At 40.9% G+C, this 25,693-nt stretch overlaps 1 protein-coding gene across 6 annotated transcripts in view; it reads left to right on the top strand.

Annotated features, from left to right (window-relative positions):
• bcor (BCL6 corepressor) overlaps nucleotides 1-25,693 on the top strand; it is a 274,104-nt gene that overhangs the window by 214,030 nt on the left and 34,381 nt on the right. For 4 of the 6 annotated variants that reach the window (XM_067992874.1, XM_067992879.1, XM_067992877.1 and 1 more), the window contains 6 exons: nucleotides 1,221-4,040; nucleotides 5,420-5,476; nucleotides 5,914-6,097; nucleotides 12,151-12,228; nucleotides 16,708-17,064; nucleotides 19,347-19,712. In XM_067992874.1, the coding sequence (XP_067848975.1) occupies nucleotides 1,221-4,040; nucleotides 5,420-5,476; nucleotides 5,914-6,097; nucleotides 12,151-12,228; nucleotides 16,708-17,064; nucleotides 19,347-19,712 (3,862 nt within the window). The remainder of the gene's footprint in view (nucleotides 1-1,220; nucleotides 4,041-5,419; nucleotides 5,477-5,913; nucleotides 6,098-12,150; nucleotides 12,229-16,707; nucleotides 17,065-19,346; nucleotides 19,713-25,693) is intronic. The other 2 variants (XM_067992875.1, XM_067992876.1) reach the window with 2 other exon arrangements.

Below are 25,693 nucleotides of genomic sequence, written 5' to 3'. Positions count from 1 at the left end.
AACCAGGCTAAACACTGTGGAAAGGTTGAGGGGGACAAGGAAGGACAATATGCACAGGTCACAGTCGCAACGTCATTTGTGATTTTGGTTAGGGCTGTTTTACTGCTATGAGAAGGGTGGAAACCAGAGGGATTTGAATGGAGAGTTTTGGTAAAGGTGGGCACAGAACCGGGAGCCGTGACATGTTTGAGAACCTTAGAGAGGAAGGGAAGTTAGAGATGTGATGATCATTCGAGAGGATGGATGGGTCGAGGAGGGGGAGATGACAATAGACTTGAAAGGGTTTAGGAAGGGAAGTTGAGTGGTCAGGAGTTGACTGGAGAGGAGGTCAGGGGAGCAGGATCTTGTGGAAGAGATGAGCTTGGAGGTGGCATGGGGGAGAAATTGCAAGATGACAACAATTCAGGGGTCGAGTGATTGGGACATTGTGGGGAGGTTAGGAGCTGAGGGGAGAAAGGAAGGGGGAAGTGGAAGAAACAGCTGCATGGTTGGTCTCAACCTTAGAGAGGAAGTCCATGAGTTCTTTGCATTTGGAATTGGTGGTAAGGATGAGGGGCATGCAGAAAAGAGTTTTACGGAGTTGGTTAGCGCTGGAGTAAAAGTGCCATGGAGTTGGCCTTGCCCTCCAGAATGATCTGGAAGTAGTAAGCAGTTTTGGCTGAGGAGGGCGAAGCATGTTAAGGCTTACTATGATTGAGCCAATGATGGATAAAAACTAGGCTGGTTATGCACCAGGTACACTTGATTTTGTACCCCTCTAACTTGAGATAGCAAAGATAAGGGCTGTACCAGAGGAGATGGCATGGATGTGGGACGGTGATTTATTTGTTGGGAACATGGGCATCAAAGGCAGAGGCAAGACAGCAGTTTAGTAGTTGAAAATTTTGATCTCTTACCACAAATGGATGAGTTTATGTGATCACCAGAACAGTCTCTTTATTTTTCCTTCATAAATAGTAATGTCATAGTGACAAAGTCCATTAAGAGCTAAGGTGCGTGACCTAAATGCTTGCTATGCTATTGTATGACTGTTTTATCCTGTACTCCCATTATTTGCCCACCATAGTTGTTTTTTTTTATCTTGTACACTAACTCATAATGGATTTTATCACTTCATTAAAATAACAACTCTGACTGTGACAGAAAACAAACCAAAACTGAAAACATTTAAGTTACATAAGTAGAATATATATAATTAATCTTTATGTAATTCTGTCCAGGTGGATGCAGCCTCAGTGAGACAAATTGATCGACTTAGAGCTGCCAGTGGGATCATGCAAGAAGAGCTGAGAAACCATAATGGTATTATGTATCCTACTGCACGTGTGCTTAGAAATGAAAAGGAACAAGAGGCTGCAGTTGCTATGACCAGCCTGGGATTTATGACTGATAGAATGCCTGATTTGAATTATAAATCACATCCACCGGAAACCCTAGAAAATGGCAGTGGTTGCACAAAGCCTCTTGAAAGCTTTAGCACACTGTATAAATCACCACCTGGACTACAAAATGCTGCTGGTGCGAGAGGTGAACCACTGGGTTTAGAAGGATCTTCAGCTGGTAAACAAACTCCAGTAAATGGAACTGGTCCCAGTTATTTGCGACTTCCATGGGTTAGCCCATACATGGAGAGCCCAGCACCAGGGATGTATCCTTTTGTGGAATCACCAAGCAAGTACCCAATGAACATGTATAAAACATGCTTGATACCTTCACAGAACTCTTATGGCTTACCACAACACCTCTCCTATTCACCTGTCTGTAGTCACAGCGACCGTTTCTTGTACATACCACCTCCACATTATGGCTTGCCTCACATCCCTTCATCCCTTCCTTCTCCATTAAGGATTACACCAGCTGCAACGTCACCCATAATGTCTTCTATGGTTCATTGTCCTGATAAATGCCTTTCAGGGATAATGACAGGTAACCCGAGACTGCAAGTCGATCCACACATTTTGACACATCAGATATCAAGTAGTAAAAAGACAAGGGTTACAGCAAATGAAAAGTCAAATGCTAGTAGCATTCCTGCAGACCCTGCTTCATTATTGCAATCTCCACGGCCACCTTCGCGGCTTCATCTATCCTCACCACAGATTGGAGAGAACTCAGAATTCCAGAAGCATCTTGCTAGGATATCTGGTCCTTCTCCCTCAATGGCACTTCCTCATGGTTATTTAAGTCTAAGTAGTGAATTTACTTCTCCTGCACGATCAACAAACAGCAAAAATTCAAAACCATCAGAATCTAGTGAAAACTTCCAACAAACAGCAACACATTCACGAAACTCACAGCCTGAACAAAAAGCTGCCAAGTCTCCGTCACAGCAAGAAAAACAGGCACCCACCAAAGACTGTAGTGAGAAGCCTCTAGATCTGTCTTCTAAAGTAGGCTGTGGTGAGACATCAAATGATCAGGTATCAAAGACTGAGAATACTGATAAGGTGGTGCCAGTATTAGCATCTTCCAAATGGCGAAACAACTCTTCATTGTCTAGCAGGGAAACGCATTCTGAAGGTTTTTCAACTTCAACACATAATGATCTCGCTATTGAAAGACCTGCTATTATCAACAAATTGCACTCAACCTGGGCCATTCCTGGTACCAGTTCTCCTGGAGACCATCAAACCAGTATATTGGTGAGCAATAAAACACTAGAGCGTATAATTCCACATCAGAGAAGCTCCTCATGCCCTAGGATTGGGAGCTCCAATGGTTCTGTAAATCATATTCCAGGTTCAGTCTCTGGATTGGGCCGACCCGCCTCTGCTTCACCATCACCAAATGTTAGTACTGAATGGGGTCTCTCAGAGAAGGCACATAGGAATAACTCTTCAAATAAAACATCTGTTATTCACCAAACAGGACAGTCCTCTCCAGTACCCAGTAAGCAGGCCACTAAAGGGACCAAAGGAGGTTGTCAAGATTTTGTGTCACATGCAACTGAAAGTGGTCATTCATCAGGTTCAATATTTCTAACTCCAAATGAGACATTTCTATCCCCACCATTACCATATCCAAACAGATATTTCACCTACTCTACACCAGAAGGAATTCCAATTGGCCATCTCCCATTATCTGATAAAGGACTTGTATTTCCCCATCCTGCCTTATTGCCTAATGGCAATTTATATGCAGGAAACTTGGCACCAAAGCACAGACTTTCTTATAGCAGCTTGCCAACATGCAGAAGTGAATACACCGTGTTTCACAACACCCAGAATTTGATCAACCCTATCATCTCGCCACACACTGTTCAGGAAGAGAAAAGGAGTGAAGGGGCACAGCGGCGATCGAGATCACATGACAGGCTTCGATGCAGTGAAGAATCAATTAGCCGAGACAGACCACCAGAAACTTCTCAAAGATTAAATGTAGATCAGCTACATGTTTCATGCCATAGTCCAAAGAATCATGGCAAAACATTTGCCAAAGATAACAAGGACAAACACTTAATCTTAGAACACGACGAACAATGGGGAAAAATTGAAGCAAAAACATCTAAAAAGAGCATCCTACCAGAAGGCAGCAATAAACAATATTCTACAAAGGAAAATAGTGAGAAAACAGTTGACTCTGTGGAAGCCATTGCCATTGGAGACAGTGTCCAAAAAGACAGAGATGTCCATAAGGCAGTAGAGATCTGTAGCTCATCGCAGGGCCAATGTTTACCAAATCAGAACTTAAACAAAGAAAATATTTCAGACTGCCAAAGTAAAGAGAGTACAACAATTCAGTTGATCGCTGATCTCTCAGAGGACGGTCGTATCATTGACAGTACTTCTGGCAATGCAAATACTGATAAAGAATTTGGTGCTGAAACTGAGCAATTTTTGGCTCAATTGAATCACAGTGATACCAAAGACAGAACTGATGACTTGGAGATAACAGCTGCTAAATTTATGAAGCCGAAGAAATCTAACCTAACAAAACGAATTGCAAACTCAGCTGGGTATGTGGGAGATAAATTTAAGTGTGTCACAACAGAACTATATGCTGACTCTAGCCAGCTTAGTCGAGAACAGCGAGCACTACAGGTGAGTTGTTGACTTGTTTGTCAGTAGCTTATATGATGCTTGTTGTAATTTTTTTTAAAAACTGGTAAGATCTTTAATTTGTAACATCTGAAATTCTTAGTGCTTCAGAAAAGTTAACCCTACTAAAACTAGATATGATCTTAAGAGGGAAGAGATTTTTTTGTTGAGATTTCTGCCTTGAACTGTATTAAAGGCTACTTGATGCATCCCATACTATGCTGTGGTATAAAAGAATTGTCTTGCTGACTATTCCATCGTAACAATTTCATGAGCATGCGAGTAATGATGCATAGCAACAATTAAATCTATATTTTTATAAATTTGTTCTTGGGATATCAGTGACACTGGCAAGGCAGTATTTACTGCCACTCCCTAATTGTCCTGAGGGAATTAAGGGTCAACCACATAGTATGGGGACTGGAGTCACATGTAGGCCAGACTGGGTAAGGCTTGCAGGTTTAATGATAAAATTGTAGCTTTCATAGTCATTTTATCCACAAATTACCAAATTTATTGGATTCAATTTCTCAATTTGCCATGGTGGAATTTGAACTCAACACTTTCTGGCTGCTAATCCAGTACCAAAACCACTAGGCTTCCGTACCCATATAATGTTTTGGCTTGTATCAAAAATTTTGCACCTTTGATGCCAGTAGTCTTGTGATATTGCACCATTGAGATCATGTGCCCTTTGTTTTTCATTATCAACGGCCTCCTCATCTGTATAGTCAAATCATCCCAATGCAACATATATTTTCAAGAAAGTAAATAAGGGAAAAAAATAACTTGTGTGTGTGTATATATATATGCCACCAAATATTGGATGGTCAGGGAATGAGCTACAGACTTGTACACTGTCACGTATTGGCTTTGTCCTTGTATTCATGGTTGTGCTGCTCATTCGAATGAATTTTGGAACTGCATACACATATGTAATTCATCTCCATGACCACCCTTATTCTATATTTCTGTAGCATGCTCAAAAATGTTAGGCATCGTCTGCTGTTATTGTTCTTGCACTATAGCTTTAAACCAGGAAGTATGCAGAGGTAAAAACAATTAGTGATGTCATGGACAATAGGTCCCCAAAGATAAGTTTCCCCCTATGGTAGTTACATTATATATGGGTCCACTAGCTGTGGTATGAACAAGGTGAATTCCTCCCACTTCATGCTTCTTTGCTTTTTTCACACATTTGTACCTAGCAATCTATACGTATTTATTGTTTGTAAGGTCTTCAGTAAACATTGCACCTTTACACATATTTTTGATAGGTGAAAAGCCTCTTGATGATTTTCATTCTTGTTGTGAAATATTGGTTTATGTCTGTAAAAATGAATGAAAAAGTTCCCCACTGAGTGATCATTTTAATTGAATAGATGGAAGGATTATCACAAGAGGACAGTATTTTATATCAGCCTGCTGCTTACTGTGAGGTCAGTTCTTAAGATTTTTCTCAGATTGTTTTAACTTAAATGAAAAGAACTGTTAAATGATTTTAGTTAACAAAGTTTGGGCAGTGAGCCAATAGATGTGGACCCCAGGACTAGTGTACAAACTACCTTCCTTGTGTTGTGTTGAAACTCTCAAGCATGTTTCAAGATTATATGCAACAGAAATATACTGAATTTTTTTTAACATACAACATTCTTCCTTTTTCATGGGGGACACTATAGCTGTTCATTTTATTAAATAGTACATCAGTACAACTTAAGAACACTGTTCAGTGTTGTTATCTTTTGCTGCTTTTAGAAAATCTCTTTCAATGAGCATTCAGTACAGGTGTGAAAATAAGACAAATTTGATACTGTTGGTAAAGTGTTAGTAACAGACTATGTCATTATTTCATTAATCTTTTCATTTATGGTTCTAGCGTGCTATGATGCGCTTCTCTGAGCTTGAGATGAAGCAGCGGGATGATAGTAGGGTATCTGAAGACTCGTTAGAGGACAACAAATTAAGTGACACTGAGTGGAAAAACTTCACTGGGAAGAAGGAAAAGAAGCCAAAGGAGGATTCAGAAGATGAGATTACTTCAGTAGAAAATTTTGATGAATGTGAGTGACATCAGCAGTAGTAATATATCATATCATAGTAGTCACTGCACAGGAGGAGGCCATTCGGCCCATCGGGCTGTGCCGGCTCTTTGAAAGAGTCCTCCAATTAGTCCCATACTTCTACTCTTTCCCCATAGCCCCGAAAATGTTTTCCCTTCAAATATTTATCCAATTCCTTTTTGAATGTTACTATTGAATCTGCATCCACCACCCTTTCAGGTAGTGCATTCCAGATCGTTACAACTCACTGCGTAAAAAAATGTTTCCTCATGTTGCCTCTGGGTCTTTTGCCGATCACCTTAAATCTGTGTCCTCTGGTTACCAACCCTTCTGCCACTGGAAACAGTTTCTTCTTATTTACTCTTATCAAATCCTTTCATTATTTTGAATACCTCTATCAAATCTCCTCTTAACCATCTCTGCTCTGAGGAGAACAACCCCAGCTTCTCCAGTCTCTCCGCATAACTGAAGTCCCTCATCCCTGGCACCATTCTAGCAAATCTCTTCTGCACCTCTCCAAGGCCTTGACATCTTTCCTAAAGCGTGGTGCCCAGAATTGAACACTCCAGTTGTTAGGAGGTTATTTACACGCACACAGATTGATGATATAATGTCTTGTATTAATTGGTGTACTTAAATTCCAATTAAGAGTCATTTCCATATTGATAAATATCAAATCAATTCATTATCTTGATAAATGACTGATATAATGAAAAATAAAGTATGTCTCCAGAGTTGCCTACAAAATGGAAGTATGAAGTGATTAGAGCTGCTTTTTTTTGCCAATAAAGTTATATTCAATGTAGACTTTTCAGACCTATAATAGTGTATACCATGTTAGGATCCATGAAACCTTCTTGGACAATAAAATTCAGTGTTTCATCAACAATTTATAAAATATTAAACTTTACTCAAGTGAATAAATAGGAATTTCATACAGTTAGCATTGAAGTGCTGTGAATTGAGCTTTATATCCAGTGGCCTTGATAATCTGAGATATTTTTCACATTGTACAGAAGTAAACTAATTTATCGAGCAGCATATCGGGTTTCACATAACCATGGTGTGGAATATTTTATTATATAGTCACAAAATATATAGGATTATTATAATCCAATAAAAGAAAATGAACTATCTTTCAGAAAAAAAGTTACCTTTCAGCAGCAGACATCATTACAACAGTCCACTTTTTTAATTAATTTTTTGTTTTTAAATAAATACTTCCTGCTATGTAATGTGAAGTCACATGGCAACACTCAGCAGCCACGCTGTAGCAAAAAATCAATAATTTTATAATTGTTAGTTACAAATCTGTTCTAAGACCCCATCCCATGTAAAGTCTTGAGCAGCTGTCATTTGTATTAATGATTATCATCACCTGTCTTAATAATTTTCCAAAGATCCCAAAGTTGTTCTCTTTGGAGCAGAGAAGGTTGAGAGGAGATTTGATAGAAGTGTTTAAAATCATGACAGATTTAGATAAAGTAAATAAAGAGAAACTGTTCCCATTGGCGGAAGGATTGAGAACCAGAGGACACAGATGTAAGGGGGGTGATTTTAACCCCCAAGAACGGGTGGGTTGGGGGTGGGTGGGAGTTGAGAATAGTTGTTTTTTGGGTCGTGACCGCAACCCGGCTTCACTTCCGGGTTTAACATGGGAGGGTAAAAGCACAGGCTTCCCACTGGGAATGCAAAGTCTGAAAATTTTGTGGTTACGACCCAAAAAAACAACTATTTTCAACTCCCACCTGCCCCCAAAACACCTGTTCTTGGGGGTTAAAATCCTACCCAAGGTGATTGGCAAAAGAACCAAAGGCGATCTGAGGAAAAACTTTTTTATGCAGCGAGTAGTTATGATCTGGAATGTGCTGCTTAAAAGGGTGGTGGATGCAGATTCAATCGTGGCTTTCAAAAAGGAATTGGATAAGTATTTGAAGAGAAAAAATTTGCAGGGCTGTGGAGAAAGAGCGGGGGAATGGGACTAACTGGATTGCTCTTACAAAGAGCCGGTACAGACTCGATGGGCTGAATGGCCTCCTGTGTTGTAATGATTCTATGTTGCATACTTATCTGTCAACAAGTACTCAGATCACCAACATTGTTGCTTTTTGATATGTACATCTAAAATAATGCTAACTTAAATATATATGTGACTAAGAAAAATTGTCCCGTTGCAGTATACTATTAAGTGACACTTGAAGGGATTTGCAGCTATACTGTCTCGGTCTGTCTTATTAATGTGACTGCAATTGCAACTGATAACTGCCATAATATTTTGATTGTCAGTTTGAAATTTAGTGAACTTATAAATATGAACACAAATAAAGACTTGATTGAGTTTACCACTATGAACATCAAAAGTAAACTGTTGCTAGGAACATTGCCACTCTTAGCGTGATTGTCCGAAGCTCTCTCATTCCTATCTACTACAGATGAAATAATCTTAGGGCTGCTTACCAGCACTGTGGCACCTCTTTCTTAACATGCTTTAACTTGGAGGATGAAAAGCATATAATGTACATATTCTTATTGACAGATGCATGGGCAATTTTTGAAAAATTTTGAACATAGTTTTGGTACTCCAGATTTAAGCAGAGAGAAGAGCCACAATACCAGTAATACTGCTTCAATTGTGGTTAAGGAGGAGAGGGAATGCTTCGAACAACAAGGCTCAGCAATCACGATTTTTGGCCACTGGTTATGAAACTACACTGTATGATAGTGAACAAATGCTTATCTCATTAATCTGAAATTTTTTTAACCAGCTAATTTTGGGAAACATCTCTGTAAGGTAGCAAATTAAGGAATTTCAGACTAATGGCACACTTTTATCCCACAGTGTAATTTCAAGGCCGTTGTCATTTAGACTTTGCCCTCTTTAAAAAAAAAAGATGATATGCGAAATATGTGTGATTTCTAAGATTACAGAATTAATGATTTAATGTATCCACCATAGCTCCATTTTCTAGGCCACTGTTTGCCAAGATCACCAATCTCTGTATTTAATTCCCATGTATTCAGTGAGTTCTATGGTTATCACAGTACAGGATACTGAAATATTAACTACCTTTGAGTTTTTAATACTTTATTGAGAAAGTGACCCTGAGAAGAGAAAGCTAGTCAGTCTCGGTGATCAGTTCAGGCAGTAGGTTTTCTCTCCACAAGGTCATTAATGCTTCTGAATTAGTGGTTGACACTTCAATGGCCTTTTAGTCTACTTACTTGTCTGCCAGTCATCTGATGGTGAAAGACCAATAATGAAACTGCCTGGTTGCTGTGGTGAATTGAAACTATTACCATGACAACAATGCTATGGAGTGTTTCCATGGCACACCACATGGTGATAAATTACGGGATGTGCCATGAGTCATATGATTCTTGTTAGCTGTGATCAAGTGATTTAAGCAACCACAAAAAATCCGCTGTTATACAAGTAATTGTCATGTCTTGGTCAGAAATCTAAGCACTACAGATAACACCGTCTTGTATACCATTAACAGCAACATTGAAACCAGCAAGTTAAAGTTAGATTTATGTTGTAAGTTTTCTTTTTCCAAAGGCACTGACACATGGTAGAGTACTGTTTCAGTGGTGCTGACAGTCCTTGCCTAAGTGTCTGTTCTTCATGTATGAGCCTAAGCAGTGAGTGTTGACAGACTTTTAGACCACAGCTGGGCATCACAGATCAGCTTCCACTTGCCCTCAGCCAATTGTGCACACACCTGTACTTTCCAGCAATCCTAGCTTAGGGACAGAGAGACCAGTTATAGCGTGGCCCAACTGTGAACAACACAGCCCAGGAATTAAACCTTGATCCTTCCTAGTCTGTAAAGCTCAGTAGCACAGTAAAGTGTGCTAGAGAAAGGAAGAAAAATAAGCTCGGATTCTCACTCCAGACACTATCCAGTGAATCCTGCTGGAAAGTCTTAGGGCCCGATATTAGGAGGGAAGCGGGTTGCCAGCAGGGGGTCGACTGGGCACATGGGTAACCCGCCAAGTAAAATCGGTGGGTTCCCCACGCGATCGTAAGTAAATTGAAGCCACTTACCTTGGCTTCCGCGATTCGCGCTGGAAAGCTGTGCAGCGGGCGGACTGCGCACCCGCATCATAGGCTGTCAGCTGGAGGAGCCCTATTTAAAGGGGCAGTCCTCCGCTGACTGATGCTGCAGAAAGGAGCCAAAATTACAGCAAGGAGCAGTCCAGGGGGAAGGCTGATCCCAGGTTTAATGATGCCTCACTCCAGGTCCTACTGGATGGGGTGAGGAGGAAGGGGAGGACAGAGATCTTCTCCCCGGCGGAAGGGAGGAAATGGCCTGCCTCTGCCACCACGAAGGCCTGGCTCAAGGTGGCAGAGGAGGTCACCAGCACTACCAACATATCACGCACCTGCATACGGTGCAGGAGGTGCTTCAATAATCTAAGTAGGTCAGCCGAAGTGAGTACACTTACTCATTCCCCTACACTCTGTCTGCCACATCACCGCCCCCCACCCCACATCTCCTTCTGCACTGCCAACACTACTCTATCACATCACTCCTCACACCCACTGGAAGCTCATCCTCATCTTACCTGCACTTACTCACCTCGCCAGTACTCATCCCACCACTACCACTCAACTCAATCCTCATACAATCTCATGGCTCTATCTCATACTCACCCTCTGATGCATCTCTATCACGGTCAGCCTCACCCAAGCTGCCACTACCTGTGCTGCAGCCACAGAGCATGCATTACGTAAGTGTAGTAGGAAGCATAAGGCAAACGTGTCGTGAGCATGAAGGGGATGCACAAGAGTGTTTAAGGGTTTGTCATAGTTTTTACTTATATTTGATTTCTGATCAACTCACATTACATATTATATTGTCACCACTACTGCTACGTCTTGGCCATTCTTGACCGGCTTGTGCAATAATGCCCTTTCATGAGGTTCTCCATGAACACCCTTGATGCCACCCATTGGGTCATCCTACAGTACGTGTATGTGTAGTTGCACGACTACTTTGTGCAGGTTCCTGTTGCGCAGTACTGTGTTGTATAGCTCCACGTGGCGGAGGCATGCCTGGCGAGGCTGGTGATGTTGCTCGTCCTCCAATGGAGTGATGAATGCAGCAATGGAACCCCCCTCCTCCTGCTCCTGACGGTGTGAATGTGAGGGAATCCACAAAGTAGGTAAATTTGTTTGGACAACAGAGTTTAGGGCATGATTTAATAATTTGGAGTGTGGAGACAACGGTGTGGCAGGCAAAACTTTGTCTGAGGTGACAGAGTGCCCTGCTGCAATGAATGAGGGTTTACCCAGCACCTGTTAAATGGACCTTTGCAGCTGCTGCTGGCTGCAACACGTCTGTTTAAACAGGGAGTGTTTCCCCCAGCATGGGAAACACGCTCTGGGTGGTCCAAAATCCGAATCCTCCTAAAATCTCCAACTAATGAGGTCTGTAAATGACCTCAAGTACCCAGATAATGATCTTAAGTGGGATCCCACCGGCTTTGATTGCCGGTGGGAGTCCCGCATGCGGGGGCTGCGCTCGCACCAATTCGCGTCATTGGGGAACCCGGAAGTGGGTGGGTTGGAGCCGGGCTCCGGACCCGCTCCAGGAATCCCCAATTTTAGGAGCCCCCCCGCCACGAATACACCCGCTCGGCCATCCGAAAATTGACCCCTTAGTGTAGATATTTGGTGAGAACTGGAGCACAAAAATAGAATTTGAACAATGACACTTGAAATTACTGTTGGTGATATTAGCAGACACGTGTTTAATACATTCATGTGACATTCCTCCATTCACTATTTTAATGCAAGCATTAGCTCATTTATTTTAAACATCTACTGCTAAAATAGTAAACCAGAAATGTCATACAAGTGCTTCAAGCGTTCATCCTTTAATAATATAAGCAGTAATTTCTAGATTTATGTGCATCCATCTCATTTGTGGTTTTAGTTGATTATCACGGAACACAATTACGGTACTGAATTATACTTGTATTCTTATAAACCAACTGTTTAACCAGCCAAAAGCTGTATGTTAATTTTTTTTTCCCTTTTAAATTAGCCCTCCAAAAGAAACAAAAGAATGGATTCCGAGATTTTATTCCACTTCTTCTGAAAGTGCGAACACGAAACCAGTCTGGTATGTACACGTTGTACTGTTGCACAGAAAGGTTCAAGGAATATTAAATGGGTCTTCATACACTTTAATCCTAATAAAGGCATTATTAATTTAGGGGAAAAAAGTTCTGCTTGGACCAGAACTTGTTTGTAATTGTGAATTCTGTGCTTAAATCTTGAATGTGTTTATATGGCCTCAAGTAGGAACTAATGTTTTTAATTTCCATAATATACAACTTTATGGAGTATAGGTGAGGGTCAGCACCTTGCTGCAGTTATATAACAATTAATTTCTGAAGCATTGTTATTTAGATTCTTTATTTTGTACAGTTAAGGGAAATTTTTCAAGTTATGGAAGGTACATAGTGAAATAAAATTTCATCAGTTAGAATAATTGTCAGGGTGCAGTCTTTTTGTCTGCTAGCAAAGAGGAAGAAACAAATCATTTACACTACTCGTGAATTAGTGAATTAAAAGTAGGTGACTTGTACTTACTGCTTACAATTATATTTCTAGAAGTATTACCTCTCTGTTTTAAAAATTTGAACCATCAGCGCTTATCAACAAAATGGCTCAAATAGATTGAAAGCAGGAACCTTGGAAGGTGAAAGATTTAAGATATAATTGAAATTCAAACTGGGAACATACAACTAGTTTGATCTACATCTAACTATTATTGCTCTGGAAAATATGAACATTGCATAACAAAAACTAAACAAAGCAGGGCCCCTTTCCGTTTATATCATTATTCTTTTGTTTTGAAGAAATTGTACACTCTAAAAATCTGTAGCCTGTTCATAGTAAATAGAATTGTAGAAATTTCAGCAAGGGAGAAGACTGTTTGGCCCACAATGCCTGTGCCAATGCCGCTACTAGCTCCACATTGGAGCTATCTACTCTAATCCCATCTCCCAGCTCTTTCCCTGTACCTATTGATATTTTTCTTCATGTTTATCTAATTCCACTTTAAATGTCACGATTGACTCAGCTTCAGTAGACTCTTGCAATATTGCGGTGATTATTCCAATAACCCTTTGTGTGAAAAAGTGTTTTTAACCTCCATTTTATGCTTCTAGTACTAATCCTAAATTTATGTCGCTTGTTACCAGTTCACCAACTAGTGAAGATAATATTTCACTAATTACCTCTCAAAGCTGCTAATATTTTCTGTTAGACCACAGCTTAACCTTCTGTTGTAGTTAATATAATCCTGGTTTTTCAAGTCTCTTATCATAACTATATTCTCTTATTCCTGGAATTATCATAATAAATACCTTGAACCTTTTTGTAGTTCCAACATTTTTTCTATAATGGGGTCCTCAAAACTGCACACAGTACTCCAGCTGGGGCAGGGTGATCTGCACCCTTCATGTCGACCTACTTTTTTCTTCCACCAAACTATTGGGCCGCTGGAGCCTACTCCACTTTGCCAGTTTTTCATACTTCCCATTCTACTTACTGATCCCTCTTGAGCTCTTCTCACACTCTGTGTCTTATATATGTCTTTTATTTCTTTTATTTCTCTCATTAGCCTTCCTTTTGTCTCCTGTGCGTATCACTTCTGCTCTTTAGCCATTTTCTAATCCCCACTGTAGCATCTTACAGATCATTCTATGTCTTTTCCTGTGTGTGTGGTCTTTGTGTCTGTGTCTGTGTGCTTTTTTCTCCCTTCCCTTTCTTAAATGCTATTCATCTGTAATATCTTTCAGTTCAGGGAAAGGTTTTATACCTGAATAATCAACTGTCTCGTCTTTTCTCTGCAGATGTTACCTGACCTGTTGAGTATCTCTAGCGTTTTCTCTTTTTGTGGCCTAAAAATGTCTTGTACAGAAGGATATAAGTAAGACAAAGACCAAAGTGATAAAATGGAAAAAAGCTGATTTTCAGGGGATGTGAATGAAACCAGAGAAAATAAAGTGGAAAAATTTACTGATAAACAAAGGAATAGAGCAGCAGTGGGAAACATTTAAAACGATGATCAATAGAATCCAGGAGAAATATATCCCACTAAAATTCAAGAACAAACTAGCCAGTAATGATACACCACGGATGAATAAAGAAATAAGGGCAAAATTGAAACTATAGAAAAACACATACACTAAGTACATAGACAACAAAGGAGAGGATGACAAAAGGGAATGTGAAAAGGTTAAGAAAAGTTAAAAAAGCAATTAGGAAGGCAAAGAGAAACTATGAAATTAAATTATCAAGGAATATAAAAAGAAATAGTAAAGTACTTTACAGACACATAAATAACAAAAGAAAAATCAGAATAGGGATAGGGCCACTAAGGGATACAAACGATAAACTTCCAGGTAATGACAGTGAAATGGCAGAAATATGAAATCATTACTTTGCTTCAGTATTTACCAGGGAGACTAACATGGTGGGCATGACATTAAAAGAAGAAATCAAAAAAGATATAAAGACATTTAAGATGGAAAGGGGGGAGATAATTGATAAACTAATCAAACTTAAAGAGGATAAAACCCCATGTCCGGATGGATTGCATTCGCGCATATTACAAGAAGTTAGAGCGGAGATAGCAGAGGCATTATTGTATGTATAGAAAAATTCATTAGAAAAGGGAATAGTGCCAGAGGACTGGCGGACAACTAATGTGATTCCTATATTTAAAAAGGGAGATAGAACCGGTCCAGGGAACTATAGACCAATTAGCTTAACGTTGGTGGTAGGAAAGATAATGGAATCCTTACACAAAGAATTGGCAAATGAATTTCAATATAGACAAGTGTGAGGTATTACATTTTGGTAGGAAGAATAAGGAGGCCACATACTGCTTGAATGATAAGGGTCTAAATGGGGTAAAGGAGCAGAAGAATCTGGGGGGTACAGATACACAAATCACTAAAAGTAGCGACACAGGTTAATAAGGCCATTTTAAAAAGCAAACCAAGCACTGGGGTTCATTTATAGAGAGATAGAATTGAAAAGTAGGGATGTTATGTTAAACTTGTATAGAACCTTGGTTAGACCACACTTGGAGTGTTGTGAACAGTTCTGGTCTCCATATTATAAAAATAATGTAAGGCACTGGAGAAGGTGCAAAAAAGATTTACTAGGATGATACCACAACTGAGAGGTTATACCTATCAGGAAAGATTGAGCAGGTTGGGGCTTTGTTCTCTAGATAAGAGAAGACCTGATAGAGGTCTTTAAGATTATGAAAGGGTTTGATAGGGTGGACATGGAGAAGATGTTTCCACTTGCAGGGGAGACCAGAACAAGAGGTTATAAATATAAGATACCAATAAATCCAATAGGGAATTCAGGAGAAACTTCTTTATCCAGAGAGTGGTTAGAATGTGGAACTCACTACCACAAAGAGTAGTTGATGCGACTAGCATTGATGCATTTAAGGGGAAGCTAGATAAACACATGAGGGAGAAAGGAATAGAAGAATATGCTGATAGGGTTAAATGAAGTAGGGAGGGAGGAGGCTCGTGTGGAGCAAAAACACCAGCATGGACCTGTTGGGCCGAATGGCCTGTTTTGGTGTTGTACATTCTATGTAATGTAATCATCATGACCTTGTATTCCATTGAATTCCCTATAGAAAGAATGAATCACACTTGCCCTTAAGAGTATTTCTATGTGGAATCCTATTTTCAAAGATCTGTCTTTATACACTCCTAAATAGCTCTCTTCTTCCACACTAGTAGTGCAAAACTGGACAAATAACTCTCTATTCCTTCATCTAAGTCATTTTTATATACTGATCAGGCAATTCCATTGCCTGATCACCCTTCCTGACTGCTATAATTATGCAATCAATATTACTACTCCCTTTCTCAATTTCTCTGTCCTTTCTAAATATCCTAAGGCCTGGAATATTTAGCTCCCAATTATGCCCAGCTTGCAGCCTGGTCTCTGCAATGGCTATTACATCATACCCTTTAAGCTGAATTTGTGCTTCTAACTCACTTGTTTTATTTATGCTAAATGCATTTGTGTACAGAACACTTATTTGGGTAATTCATATTTGAGCTCCTGGTCCCCCCGACGCCTCAAATTTAAAAGTTCGAATCCCTTTATGGCCTCACACCTGTCTCTGTAACCTTCTCCAGCCCTACAACCCTCTGAGTGTTCCTCTAACTCTGGCCTCTTATTTTGGTGTCTAGAAGTTTTCCTGTTATTGATGTGAGGCCAAGTGGTCTTTAATTACTTGGTTTATTCCTTTCCCCTTTTTTGAACAGGGTGTAATATTTGTCACCCTTCAATCATTTGGTACAATTCCTAGTTTCTGCTAATTTTGAAAAATTGTGATTAGTGCCTTGGCTATTTTGTTACTACTCTTCAAAGTATTCTGAAGTTTAAACCAGGCTTGATTACTTGTTGTACTTTGTTTTGGTGCATTTAATTTGTTTAAACTTTGTTTTATTTCTTGTGAAAGATAAGCAAATAGTCCAGAATTCTGCTCATTATCAAATATAGGATACTGAAATACATTTGAGAACTAATTAGCCACTTTTTTCTTCAGATGATCTAGATGGTAGTGCAAAGCACCTAGATGGATTGGTTGAAAATTATGAAAATGGAGAATTTTGGACTGATCAAACCAATACAGAGAGTTCGACCACCCAGAAGGAATCTGCTTCTAATGTGGACTTTGAAAAAGCTCTACAAACATATCATCACAAGGATGCTAGCTACAGTTCTGAGTCGAACTTTGACAAGAATAGCCAGTATTGCAAGGAAAGGTTAGAGGATAACCATGATGAAATAAACACTCATGAAGTACAATCAGAAATGAAGAGATATAATGAGAAATGCCTCAGTCAATGTATGGAGCCAGAAATTTTCAAGATGAAAAGAAAAAGACAAAGTTCCATCACAGGTAAGAATGATAATATTTTGTACTTTGTCGATTACATATGGATTATAATTATGAGGAATAATTTTAAAAGACTCTAAGTTGGAATGGGTAAAATACTACATGTACATCAGGCAGGGTTGAAACCCCTCGCTTATTCAAAAGCCCATCTGAATAGACACCTGTGGCATATACTCAAAGAATAACTTTCTGTTTGATGTACACAAAAGATTTCAAGGTTCCTTCTCCTTTTCAGCAAGATGATCAAATAGAGTAAAGTACATTGAGCCCTCTGAATACGGAATAGCCTTTGTAGTTCCAAAAGTGCAAATGTGCTTTCTGTTATAAAACATCTGTAAAAAATCATTTTCTCAAGTTCTAAATACAAAATATTGTAAAGTAGATTCAAAACAATTTGCAAAATCAGATTCAAATTCACTGTATCCTTTGAATAAGGTGAGAATTATAATCTCATCATATTTAATTTTTGGTCCAGATGTGCTAATGCAGCCCTTAAATACCTAACATTTAAAGAGTAATTAACAGTGGCTGTCTGCTGGCTGGAGCAATACAATACTAGACTCTAATGCTACGACCCAAGGTTCAAATCCAGGCCTCAAATTAAGAAAGAAAGACTTGCACTTATATTTATATCACAACCTCAGGACATCCCAAAGCGCTTTACAACCAATAAAGTACTTGTGAAGTGTAGTCACTATTGGAATGTAGGAAACGTGGCAGCCAATTTGCGCATTACAAACAGCAATGTGATAATGACCAGATAATCTGTTTTAGTGATGTTAGTTGAGGGATAAATATTGGCGGGTAGGACACCGGGGAGAACTCCCCTGCTCTTCTTCTAATGGTACCATGGGATTACGTCCACCTGAGAGGGAAGGCCTCAGTTTAATGTCTCATCCGAAAGATGGCACCTCTGACAGTGCAGCACTCCCTCGGTACCAGAGTGTCAGCCTGGATTATGTGCTGAAGTTTCTAGAGTAGGACTTGAACCCACAACCTTCTGACTCAGAGGCGAGAGTGCTACCAACTGAGCCACAACTGACAACTGTGATTAGTTGTCCCAGTAGGTCTGTTTCCTCAGGTCTTGGTCAGGCTATTAAGTTGAATACCTCAGCATATAGGAGTATCCCATCTCCAGCTGATGTGAGGTCGGATTTGTGATAGATGAGCTTAGAGAAAAAACCCACAGTTTGGCCTGTCCTGGCCAAAAGAGGATAATATAGAATCAGAAGGGCAGCTAACACAGTCTAGAAAGAGAAAATCAAATATATATTTTTAAGGGATAAGTTGGCAATTTTTAAATCTTTATCTATTTGATTTTTCTTTTTGTCCTTTACTTATTTTTCCAATTTCCATCACGCCTTCCCTGAAGTAGCCATTCTGCATGTGTCTTTTCCTGCAGGAATCATTGGTTAGTAGTGGAGAGTTGCAACACAGGGTGATTTTTTTTTCCCTCTATTTTCCCTTCCTAGCCTGGGGATACTGAGGCCAGTTGTAGTACCCCCACTGGTAACTTGGGTGAGATCATCTAACTTAGCACAGAATATGGATTGAACTTGGACTTCCCTGGTCTGTACCACACCAAGCAGTGCACTGATCCATCAGGGAGTTCATTCTCATCAATTTACCACTGACAAAGCAAATGATATAATCAAGGACAGCTGATAGCATTTGTGTCCCAAAAGCATTTTTTTATATAGCTGATGGCATTTGTGTCCCTAAAGTAAATCCATTTGAAATAAACCATGCTTTTGCAAAAAAAAAAGTCAGCCGTTCAGGTTAAAACTTAATGTCAGTGCTGTGTGTATGTAAATGCACCATAATAGGAAATTAGCACATTTCTTAAGAACATACATAAGACACTGTTTAAATTCAGGAGCTGTGCTATAAGCGAACAAAATCTAAAAAGTTCAAATGCAAAAATTCATCTCATCACCAGAGTCAGATTCCATATACAAATTTTTATTTTGCTTTTTTAAATAAATATCAATGATTATACATTTTGAACAAAATTGGGAACCTTGGTAGGATAGAAAAATAACACTGCAGTCTTAAAATAGTTAATTCTTTCATTTGACAGAATGAGTTTGAGAGTTACCTGAGAGACTCATTCCTCCAGTACCATTATGTTGTTACAGAAAATAACACATTTGTATTATTGAGATAACATTGGTATTAAAATTGTTATGGTCCTTTGTTAGTCAAAATGTTAGTGCTACCTATGGGTTTGTTTGTAGTGTTGTTAGCTGTAGGGCATGTTTTATTGATCTGAACTCTTTTCACAGTAGATGAATGGACTGAGAAGGAGATGAATGATGAATCCACAGACAATTCAGAAGACTCACATTCAAGTGAAGTAACAAACCTAAAGGTGTGCATCGAGCTGACTGGACTGCATCCGCGCAAGCAAAGACACCTGCACCATCTCAGAGCACTCTGGGAGCAGCAGGTGTCTCCTGACAGATCCACTCCTTCCAAGACAGGCCGGCACAGCAGGAAGGAGTTAGCTGGGACCAAGGAGTCAGAGCTCACTGCAAAGGAAACAGAAGTCAAAGACAGGGTAGAAGAAAGAAACACCAGGAAAGGATCAGAGGCCAAGGCCAGCAGAAATGGATCTGAAGAGACCTTCAACAGAAATGACACTGAAAAAGGTACATTTGGACCCTGGAGAAGTCTGTATATTTGTTTAATTCAGGAAATATTTAACATACCTTGCTGAGCAAAATGAAGCATCGAATAGTATCCACGATTCACTCTTTTTCTTGCGCTAAATATGAAGCTGTCCAGGAGAAGGAATTTTGAAATTTTAAAACACTGACAATCAAAGAAAATTAAAGTACATTGACCTCATTTTTAAATTGTTTTTTTTCATCCTGGTCATTTCTCAAAAAAAAGTTATTAAGTACTTTTACGCAATAATCTATTTATTGATGGTCCCCTTTTTCCAGTTCTCTCTAGATCATTTGCCACCCTGCATCCTCTTGTAGCTTTGAGGATGAGATTGTCTAGCCTGTGGGCAGGCCCACAACCACTGTCTGTGTTGTTTCAGGGTGGGCTGACCCGAGGTACTGTTCAAATTGTGTCAAGTCAGGGGATGCCAATTTTTCCCTTTTCAAAAAAAGGAATATCATATTTTGATATGACACTCCATCTAACACCGTGGCTAAATACTGGTGAATTTACCTGACTGTGGCAAACAAACATGAGCAACAGGCTGACTTAAGGTTCAAGGTTGGGATTTCCAGTTTGGGGTGTTGGCTCTCTGCTTAAATTGACCATAATATTATAAGATCAATGATTGAATGCTTTGGAAAGTATAATGTTTGGCCTGACATTGACAAGCAGAACTAAATATAAAGATGTCCTGGAGAAGGAACTTTGAAATTTTAGAGCACTTGCAATCAAAGAAAATTAAAGTACAAAGTAGAATGAACCAAGAAACTCCCAATTGGCCAGAGTAGTAAATGTAATAAGTGGATTAAAAGACTATTGAGTTTGAATTGAAACATCAGAGCTGATTTTCACTGAGGGCATGTGTTTAAAAATTGGGCTCATCACTGCAGTACTTGCACCTTAATCAAAAACGTGTTAACACAAGTTAAAGTTTGTTTAAATTTCCTTCTTTTTATAAAAAAAAGCACTAATCCAAGACTACTAGTACAGAACGGAACCACAAAACATTTTTCTTTGCCTTAATCTACCGCTGTGGCTATCGCATGTGCTTGGTACAGACAAAGTTTCTGCAATATATTGCCTCACTTCTGAAAGACAGAGACAGAGAAAGTGAAGTACTTGCCTGCATTAGACTGAAAACCAGTTCAATTGGAGACAATGGCATTATATTTTATAATGTATTATTTATTTTAATATTTTAAAGTAGTTTTTCATCTTTACTGCTTTCTCTGTTTTGGACAGCGCCCAAAGTGCTCTTGCACACAATCGTGTCCCATACAGAACCACAAAGATTACTCAATCAACGTCCAGCTCAATGGTGATGCCTTTATTTTAAGTCAGTTCAGCAAACCCCTGTTACTTGCTCCCAGCAAAAATGTACAACATTAGATCTTGCGAATCCAGGGATATCGATTGCAGTCCTAGTTCATGGTCCTCTATGGCAGCTGTATACAGCAGCAGAGCATGTGTATAACGAGGGCATGCAACCATCAGAACCATCATGAAGCACATCACAGGCAGAGCAAAGCAGCGATTCTAATGTCTTGAAAGATCGGGAAGCTGCCTTCCAGTACAGTCCAAGCAAAGCATCACACATCATCATGGTACATGTTCCATAATTTTGCTGTACAACTTATAAGAGAATGAAGATGCTGCTTGTGACTCATCTTTGCCTGCTCTGAAAGCCATTTACGAGGCTTCAATTGAGAAGACCTTCTCGTGATCACCCCATCGACTCCTTGCGTGAATAGTCCTCCCTAGATCTTCATGATGCCTACAACAAATGCGGCTTTACCTGCATTTGTAACAACACCTGCAGAACTTCCAAACATATTATTTCTGTCACCTCGTGATACAATATCACAAACTGTTCAAACAACACTCTCTGGACACAGTGGGGCTGGATTTTCAACTGCTGCCCACCCGTTTCTTACCAGAAAAACATCAGCGTTGACTTCATGGACTGAATGGCCTGTTTTTTATTCATTCATGGGATGTGGGCGTCACTGGCAAGGCCAGCATTTATTGCCCATCCCTAATTGTCCTTGAGAAGGTGGTGGTGAGCCGCCTTCTTGAACCGCTGCAGTCTGTGTGGTGAAGGTTCTCCCACAGTGCTGATAGGAAGGGAGTTCCAGGATTTTGACCCAGCGACGATGAAGGAACGGCGATATATTTCCAAGTCAGGGTGGTGTGTGACTTGGAGGGGAATGTGCAGGTGGTGTTGTTCCCATGTGCCTGCTGCCCTTGTCCTTCTAGGTGGTAGAGGTCGCGGGTTTGGGAGGTGCTGTCGAAGAAACCTTGGTGAGTTGCTGCAGTGCATCCTGTGGATGGTACACACTGCAGTCATGCTGCGTTGGTGGTGAAGGGAGTGAATGTTTAGGGTGGTGGATGGGGTGCCAATCAAGCGGGCTGCTTTGTCTTGGGTGGTGTCGAGCTTCTTGAGTGGTGTTGGAGCTGCACTCATCCAAGCAAGTTTAGAGTATTCCATCACACTCCTGACTTGTGCCTTGTAGATGGTGGGAAGGCTTTGGGGAGTCAGGAAGTGGGTCACTCACCACAGAATACCCAGCCTCTGACCTGCTCTTGTAGTCACAGTATTTATGTAGCTGGTCCAGTTAAGTTTCTGGTCGATGGTGACCCCCAGGATGTTAATGGTGGGGGATTCGGCGATGGTAATGCCATTGAATGTCAAGGGGAGAAGGTTAGACTCTTGTTGGAGATGGTCATTGCCTGGCACTTATCTGGCGCGAATGTTACTTGCCACTTATCAGCCCAAGCCTGAATGTTGTCCAGGACTAGCTGCATGCGGACACGGACTGCTTCATTATCTGAGGGGTTGTGAATGGAACTGAACACTGCAATCATCAGTGAACCCACTTCTGACCTTATGATGGAGGGAAGGTCATTGATGAAGATGGTTGGGCCTAAGACACTGCCCTGAGGAACTCCTGCAGCAATGTCCTGGGGCTGAGATGATTGGCCTCCAATAACCACTACCATCTTCCAGGTATGACTCCAGCCACTGGAGAGTTTTCCCATTGATTTCAATTTTACTAGGGCTCCTTGGTGCCACACTCGGTAAAATGCTGCCTTGATGTCAAGGCAGTCACTCTCGCCTCACCTTTGGAATTCAGTTCTTTTGTCCATGTTTGGACCAAGGCTGTGATGACGTCTGGAGCCAAGTGGTCCTGGCGGAACCCAAACTGAGCGTCAGTGAGCAGGTTATTGGTGAGTAAGTGCTGCTTGATAGCACTGTCAACGACACCTTCCATCACTTTGCTGATGATTGAGAGGACAGATGGGGCGGTAATTAGCCGGATTGGATTTGTCCTGCTTTTTGTGGACAGGACATACCTGGGCAATTTTCTACATTGTCAGGTAGATGTCAGCGTTGTAGAGGTACTGGAACAGCTTGGCTAGAGGCGTGGCTAGTTCTGGAGCACAAGTCTTCAACATTACAGCCGGGATGTTGTCGGGGCCCATAGCCTTTGCTATATCCAGTGCATTCAGCCGTTTCTTGATATCACGTGCAGTGAATCGAATTGGCTGAAGACTGGCTTCTGTGATGGTGGGGATATTGGGAGGAGGCTGAGATGGATCATCTACTCGGCGCTTCTGGCTGACAACGCTTCAGCCTTGTCTTTTGCACTCACGTGCTGGACTCCGCCATCATTGAGAATGGGGATGTTCACGGAGCCTCCTCCTCCTGTTAGTTGTTTAATTGTCCACCACCATTCACAACTGGATATGGCAGGACTACAGAGCTTTGATCTGATCCGTTGGTTGTGGAATCGCTTAGCTCTGTTTATAGCGTGTTGCTTCCACTCTTTAGCATGCATGTAGTCCTGAGTTGTAGCTTCACCAGGTTGACACCTCATTTTTCGGTACGCCTGGTGCTGCTCCTGGCATGCTCTTCTACACTCCTAATTGAACCAGGGTTGATCCCCTGGCTTGTTGGTAATGGTAGAGTGAGGAATATGCCGAGCCATGAGGTTACAGATTGTGCTGGAATACAATTCTGCTGCTGCTGATGGCCCACGGTGCCTCATGGATGCCCACTTTTGAGCTGCTAGATCTGTTCTGAATCTATCCCATTTAGCTCAGTGGTAGTGTCCTCAGTGTGAAGACCAGACCTCGTCTCCACAAGGACAGTGCGGTGGTCACTCCTACCAATACTGCCATGGACAGCTGCATCTGTGACAGGTAGATTGGTGAGGACGAGGTCAAGTAGGTTTTTCCCTCATGTTGGTCCACTCACCATCTGCCGCAGGCCCAGTCTGGTAGCTATGTCCTTCAGGGCTCGGTCAGTAGTGGTGCTGCCAATGATGGACATTGAAGTCCCCCAGCCAGAGGACATTCTGTGCCCTTGCTGTCCTCAGTGCTTCCTGCAAGTGGTGCTCAACATGGAGGAGGACTGATTCATCAGCTGAGGGAGGGCGATAGGTGGTAATCAGCAGAAGGTTTCCTTGCCCATGTTTGGCCTGATGCCATTTGATTTCATGGGGTCCGGAGTCAATGTTGAAGACTCCCATGGCCACTCCCTCCTGACTGTATATATCACTTTACCGCCACCTCTGGTGGATCCGTCCTGCTGGTGGGACAGGACATACCCAGGGATAGTGATAGAAGAGTCTGGGACTGAGAGGTATGATTCTATGAGTGTGGCTATGTCAGGCTATAGTTTGACTAGTCTGTGGGGCAGCTCTCCCAATTTTGACACAAGTCCCCAGATTAAGAATCAACCACATTTCTGAGGGTCTGGAGTCACATATAGGCCAGACCAGGTAAGGATGGAAGGTTTCCTTCCCTAAAGGGCATTAGTGAACCAGATGGTTTACAACAATTTGGTAGTTTCATGGCCACCATTACTGATACTAGTTTTTTTTATTCCATTAATTGAATTTAAATTCCTCAGCTGCCGTGGCAGGATTCAAACTCATGATTCCAGATTATTAGTCCAGGCCGCTGGATTACTAGTAACATAACCACTATGCTACCATACCCACATCTGTACTGTAGTGTTCTATTTAGCTCTAAGAGCTCTTGTGCACAACAGTAGCCCATACAGGAACCTCAATGGCTATTACACAACAAATGTCCAGCTCACCTGTGACCTTCTACTCCACAGAATACTGCGGCCTCCTGCTGGGTGTGCTTCTCCCCCCATTAGTGCTGAATTCCAACTTGGCTTGCTGATGGAACTGTCAGATTTTTCAGTGACTCATGTACAAGGACATCCAGGTCCCTTTGAACATCAACATTTCCCAATCTCTCACCATTTAAAAAATATTCTGCATTTCTGTTTTTCCTACCAAAGTGGATAACTTCACATTTTTCCACATTATATTCCATCTGCCATGTTTTTGCCTACTCACTTAGCCTGTCTATATCCCCTTGAAGTCTCTTTGCATCTTCCTCACAACTCACATTAGTTTTGTGTCATCAGCAAACTTGGAAATATTACATTTGGTCCCCTCATCCAAATCATTGATATAGATTGTGAATAGCTGGGGCCCAAGCACCGATCCCTGCAGTACCCCACTAGTCACAGACTGCCAACCTGAAAAAGACCTGTTTATTCCTACTCTCTGTTTTCTGTCTGTTAACCAATTCTCAATCCATGCCAGTATATTACCCCCAATTCCATGTACTCTAACTTTGTTCACCAACCTCCTGTGTGGGACCTTATCAAAAGCCTTCTGAAAATCCAAATACACCACATCCACTTCCCCCTTATCTATTCTACTAATTACATCCTCAAAGAACTTCAATAGGTTAGTCAAACATGATTTCCTTTTCATAAATCCATGTTAGCCTTTGTTGCAAGGGAGTTGGAGTATAAGAGTAAGGAGCTCTTGCTGCAATTATATAGGTCTCTGGTGAGACCACACCTGGAGTACTGTGTTCAGTTTTGTTCTCCTTACCTAAGGAAGGATATACTTGCCTTAGAGGGGGTGTA

The sequence above is a fragment of the Heptranchias perlo genome, chromosome 11 (assembly GCF_035084215.1).
Source record: "Heptranchias perlo isolate sHepPer1 chromosome 11, sHepPer1.hap1, whole genome shotgun sequence".
Lineage (NCBI taxonomy): Eukaryota > Metazoa > Chordata > Chondrichthyes > Hexanchiformes > Hexanchidae > Heptranchias > Heptranchias perlo.
This window is presented reverse-complemented; position numbering and strand designations above follow the sequence as displayed.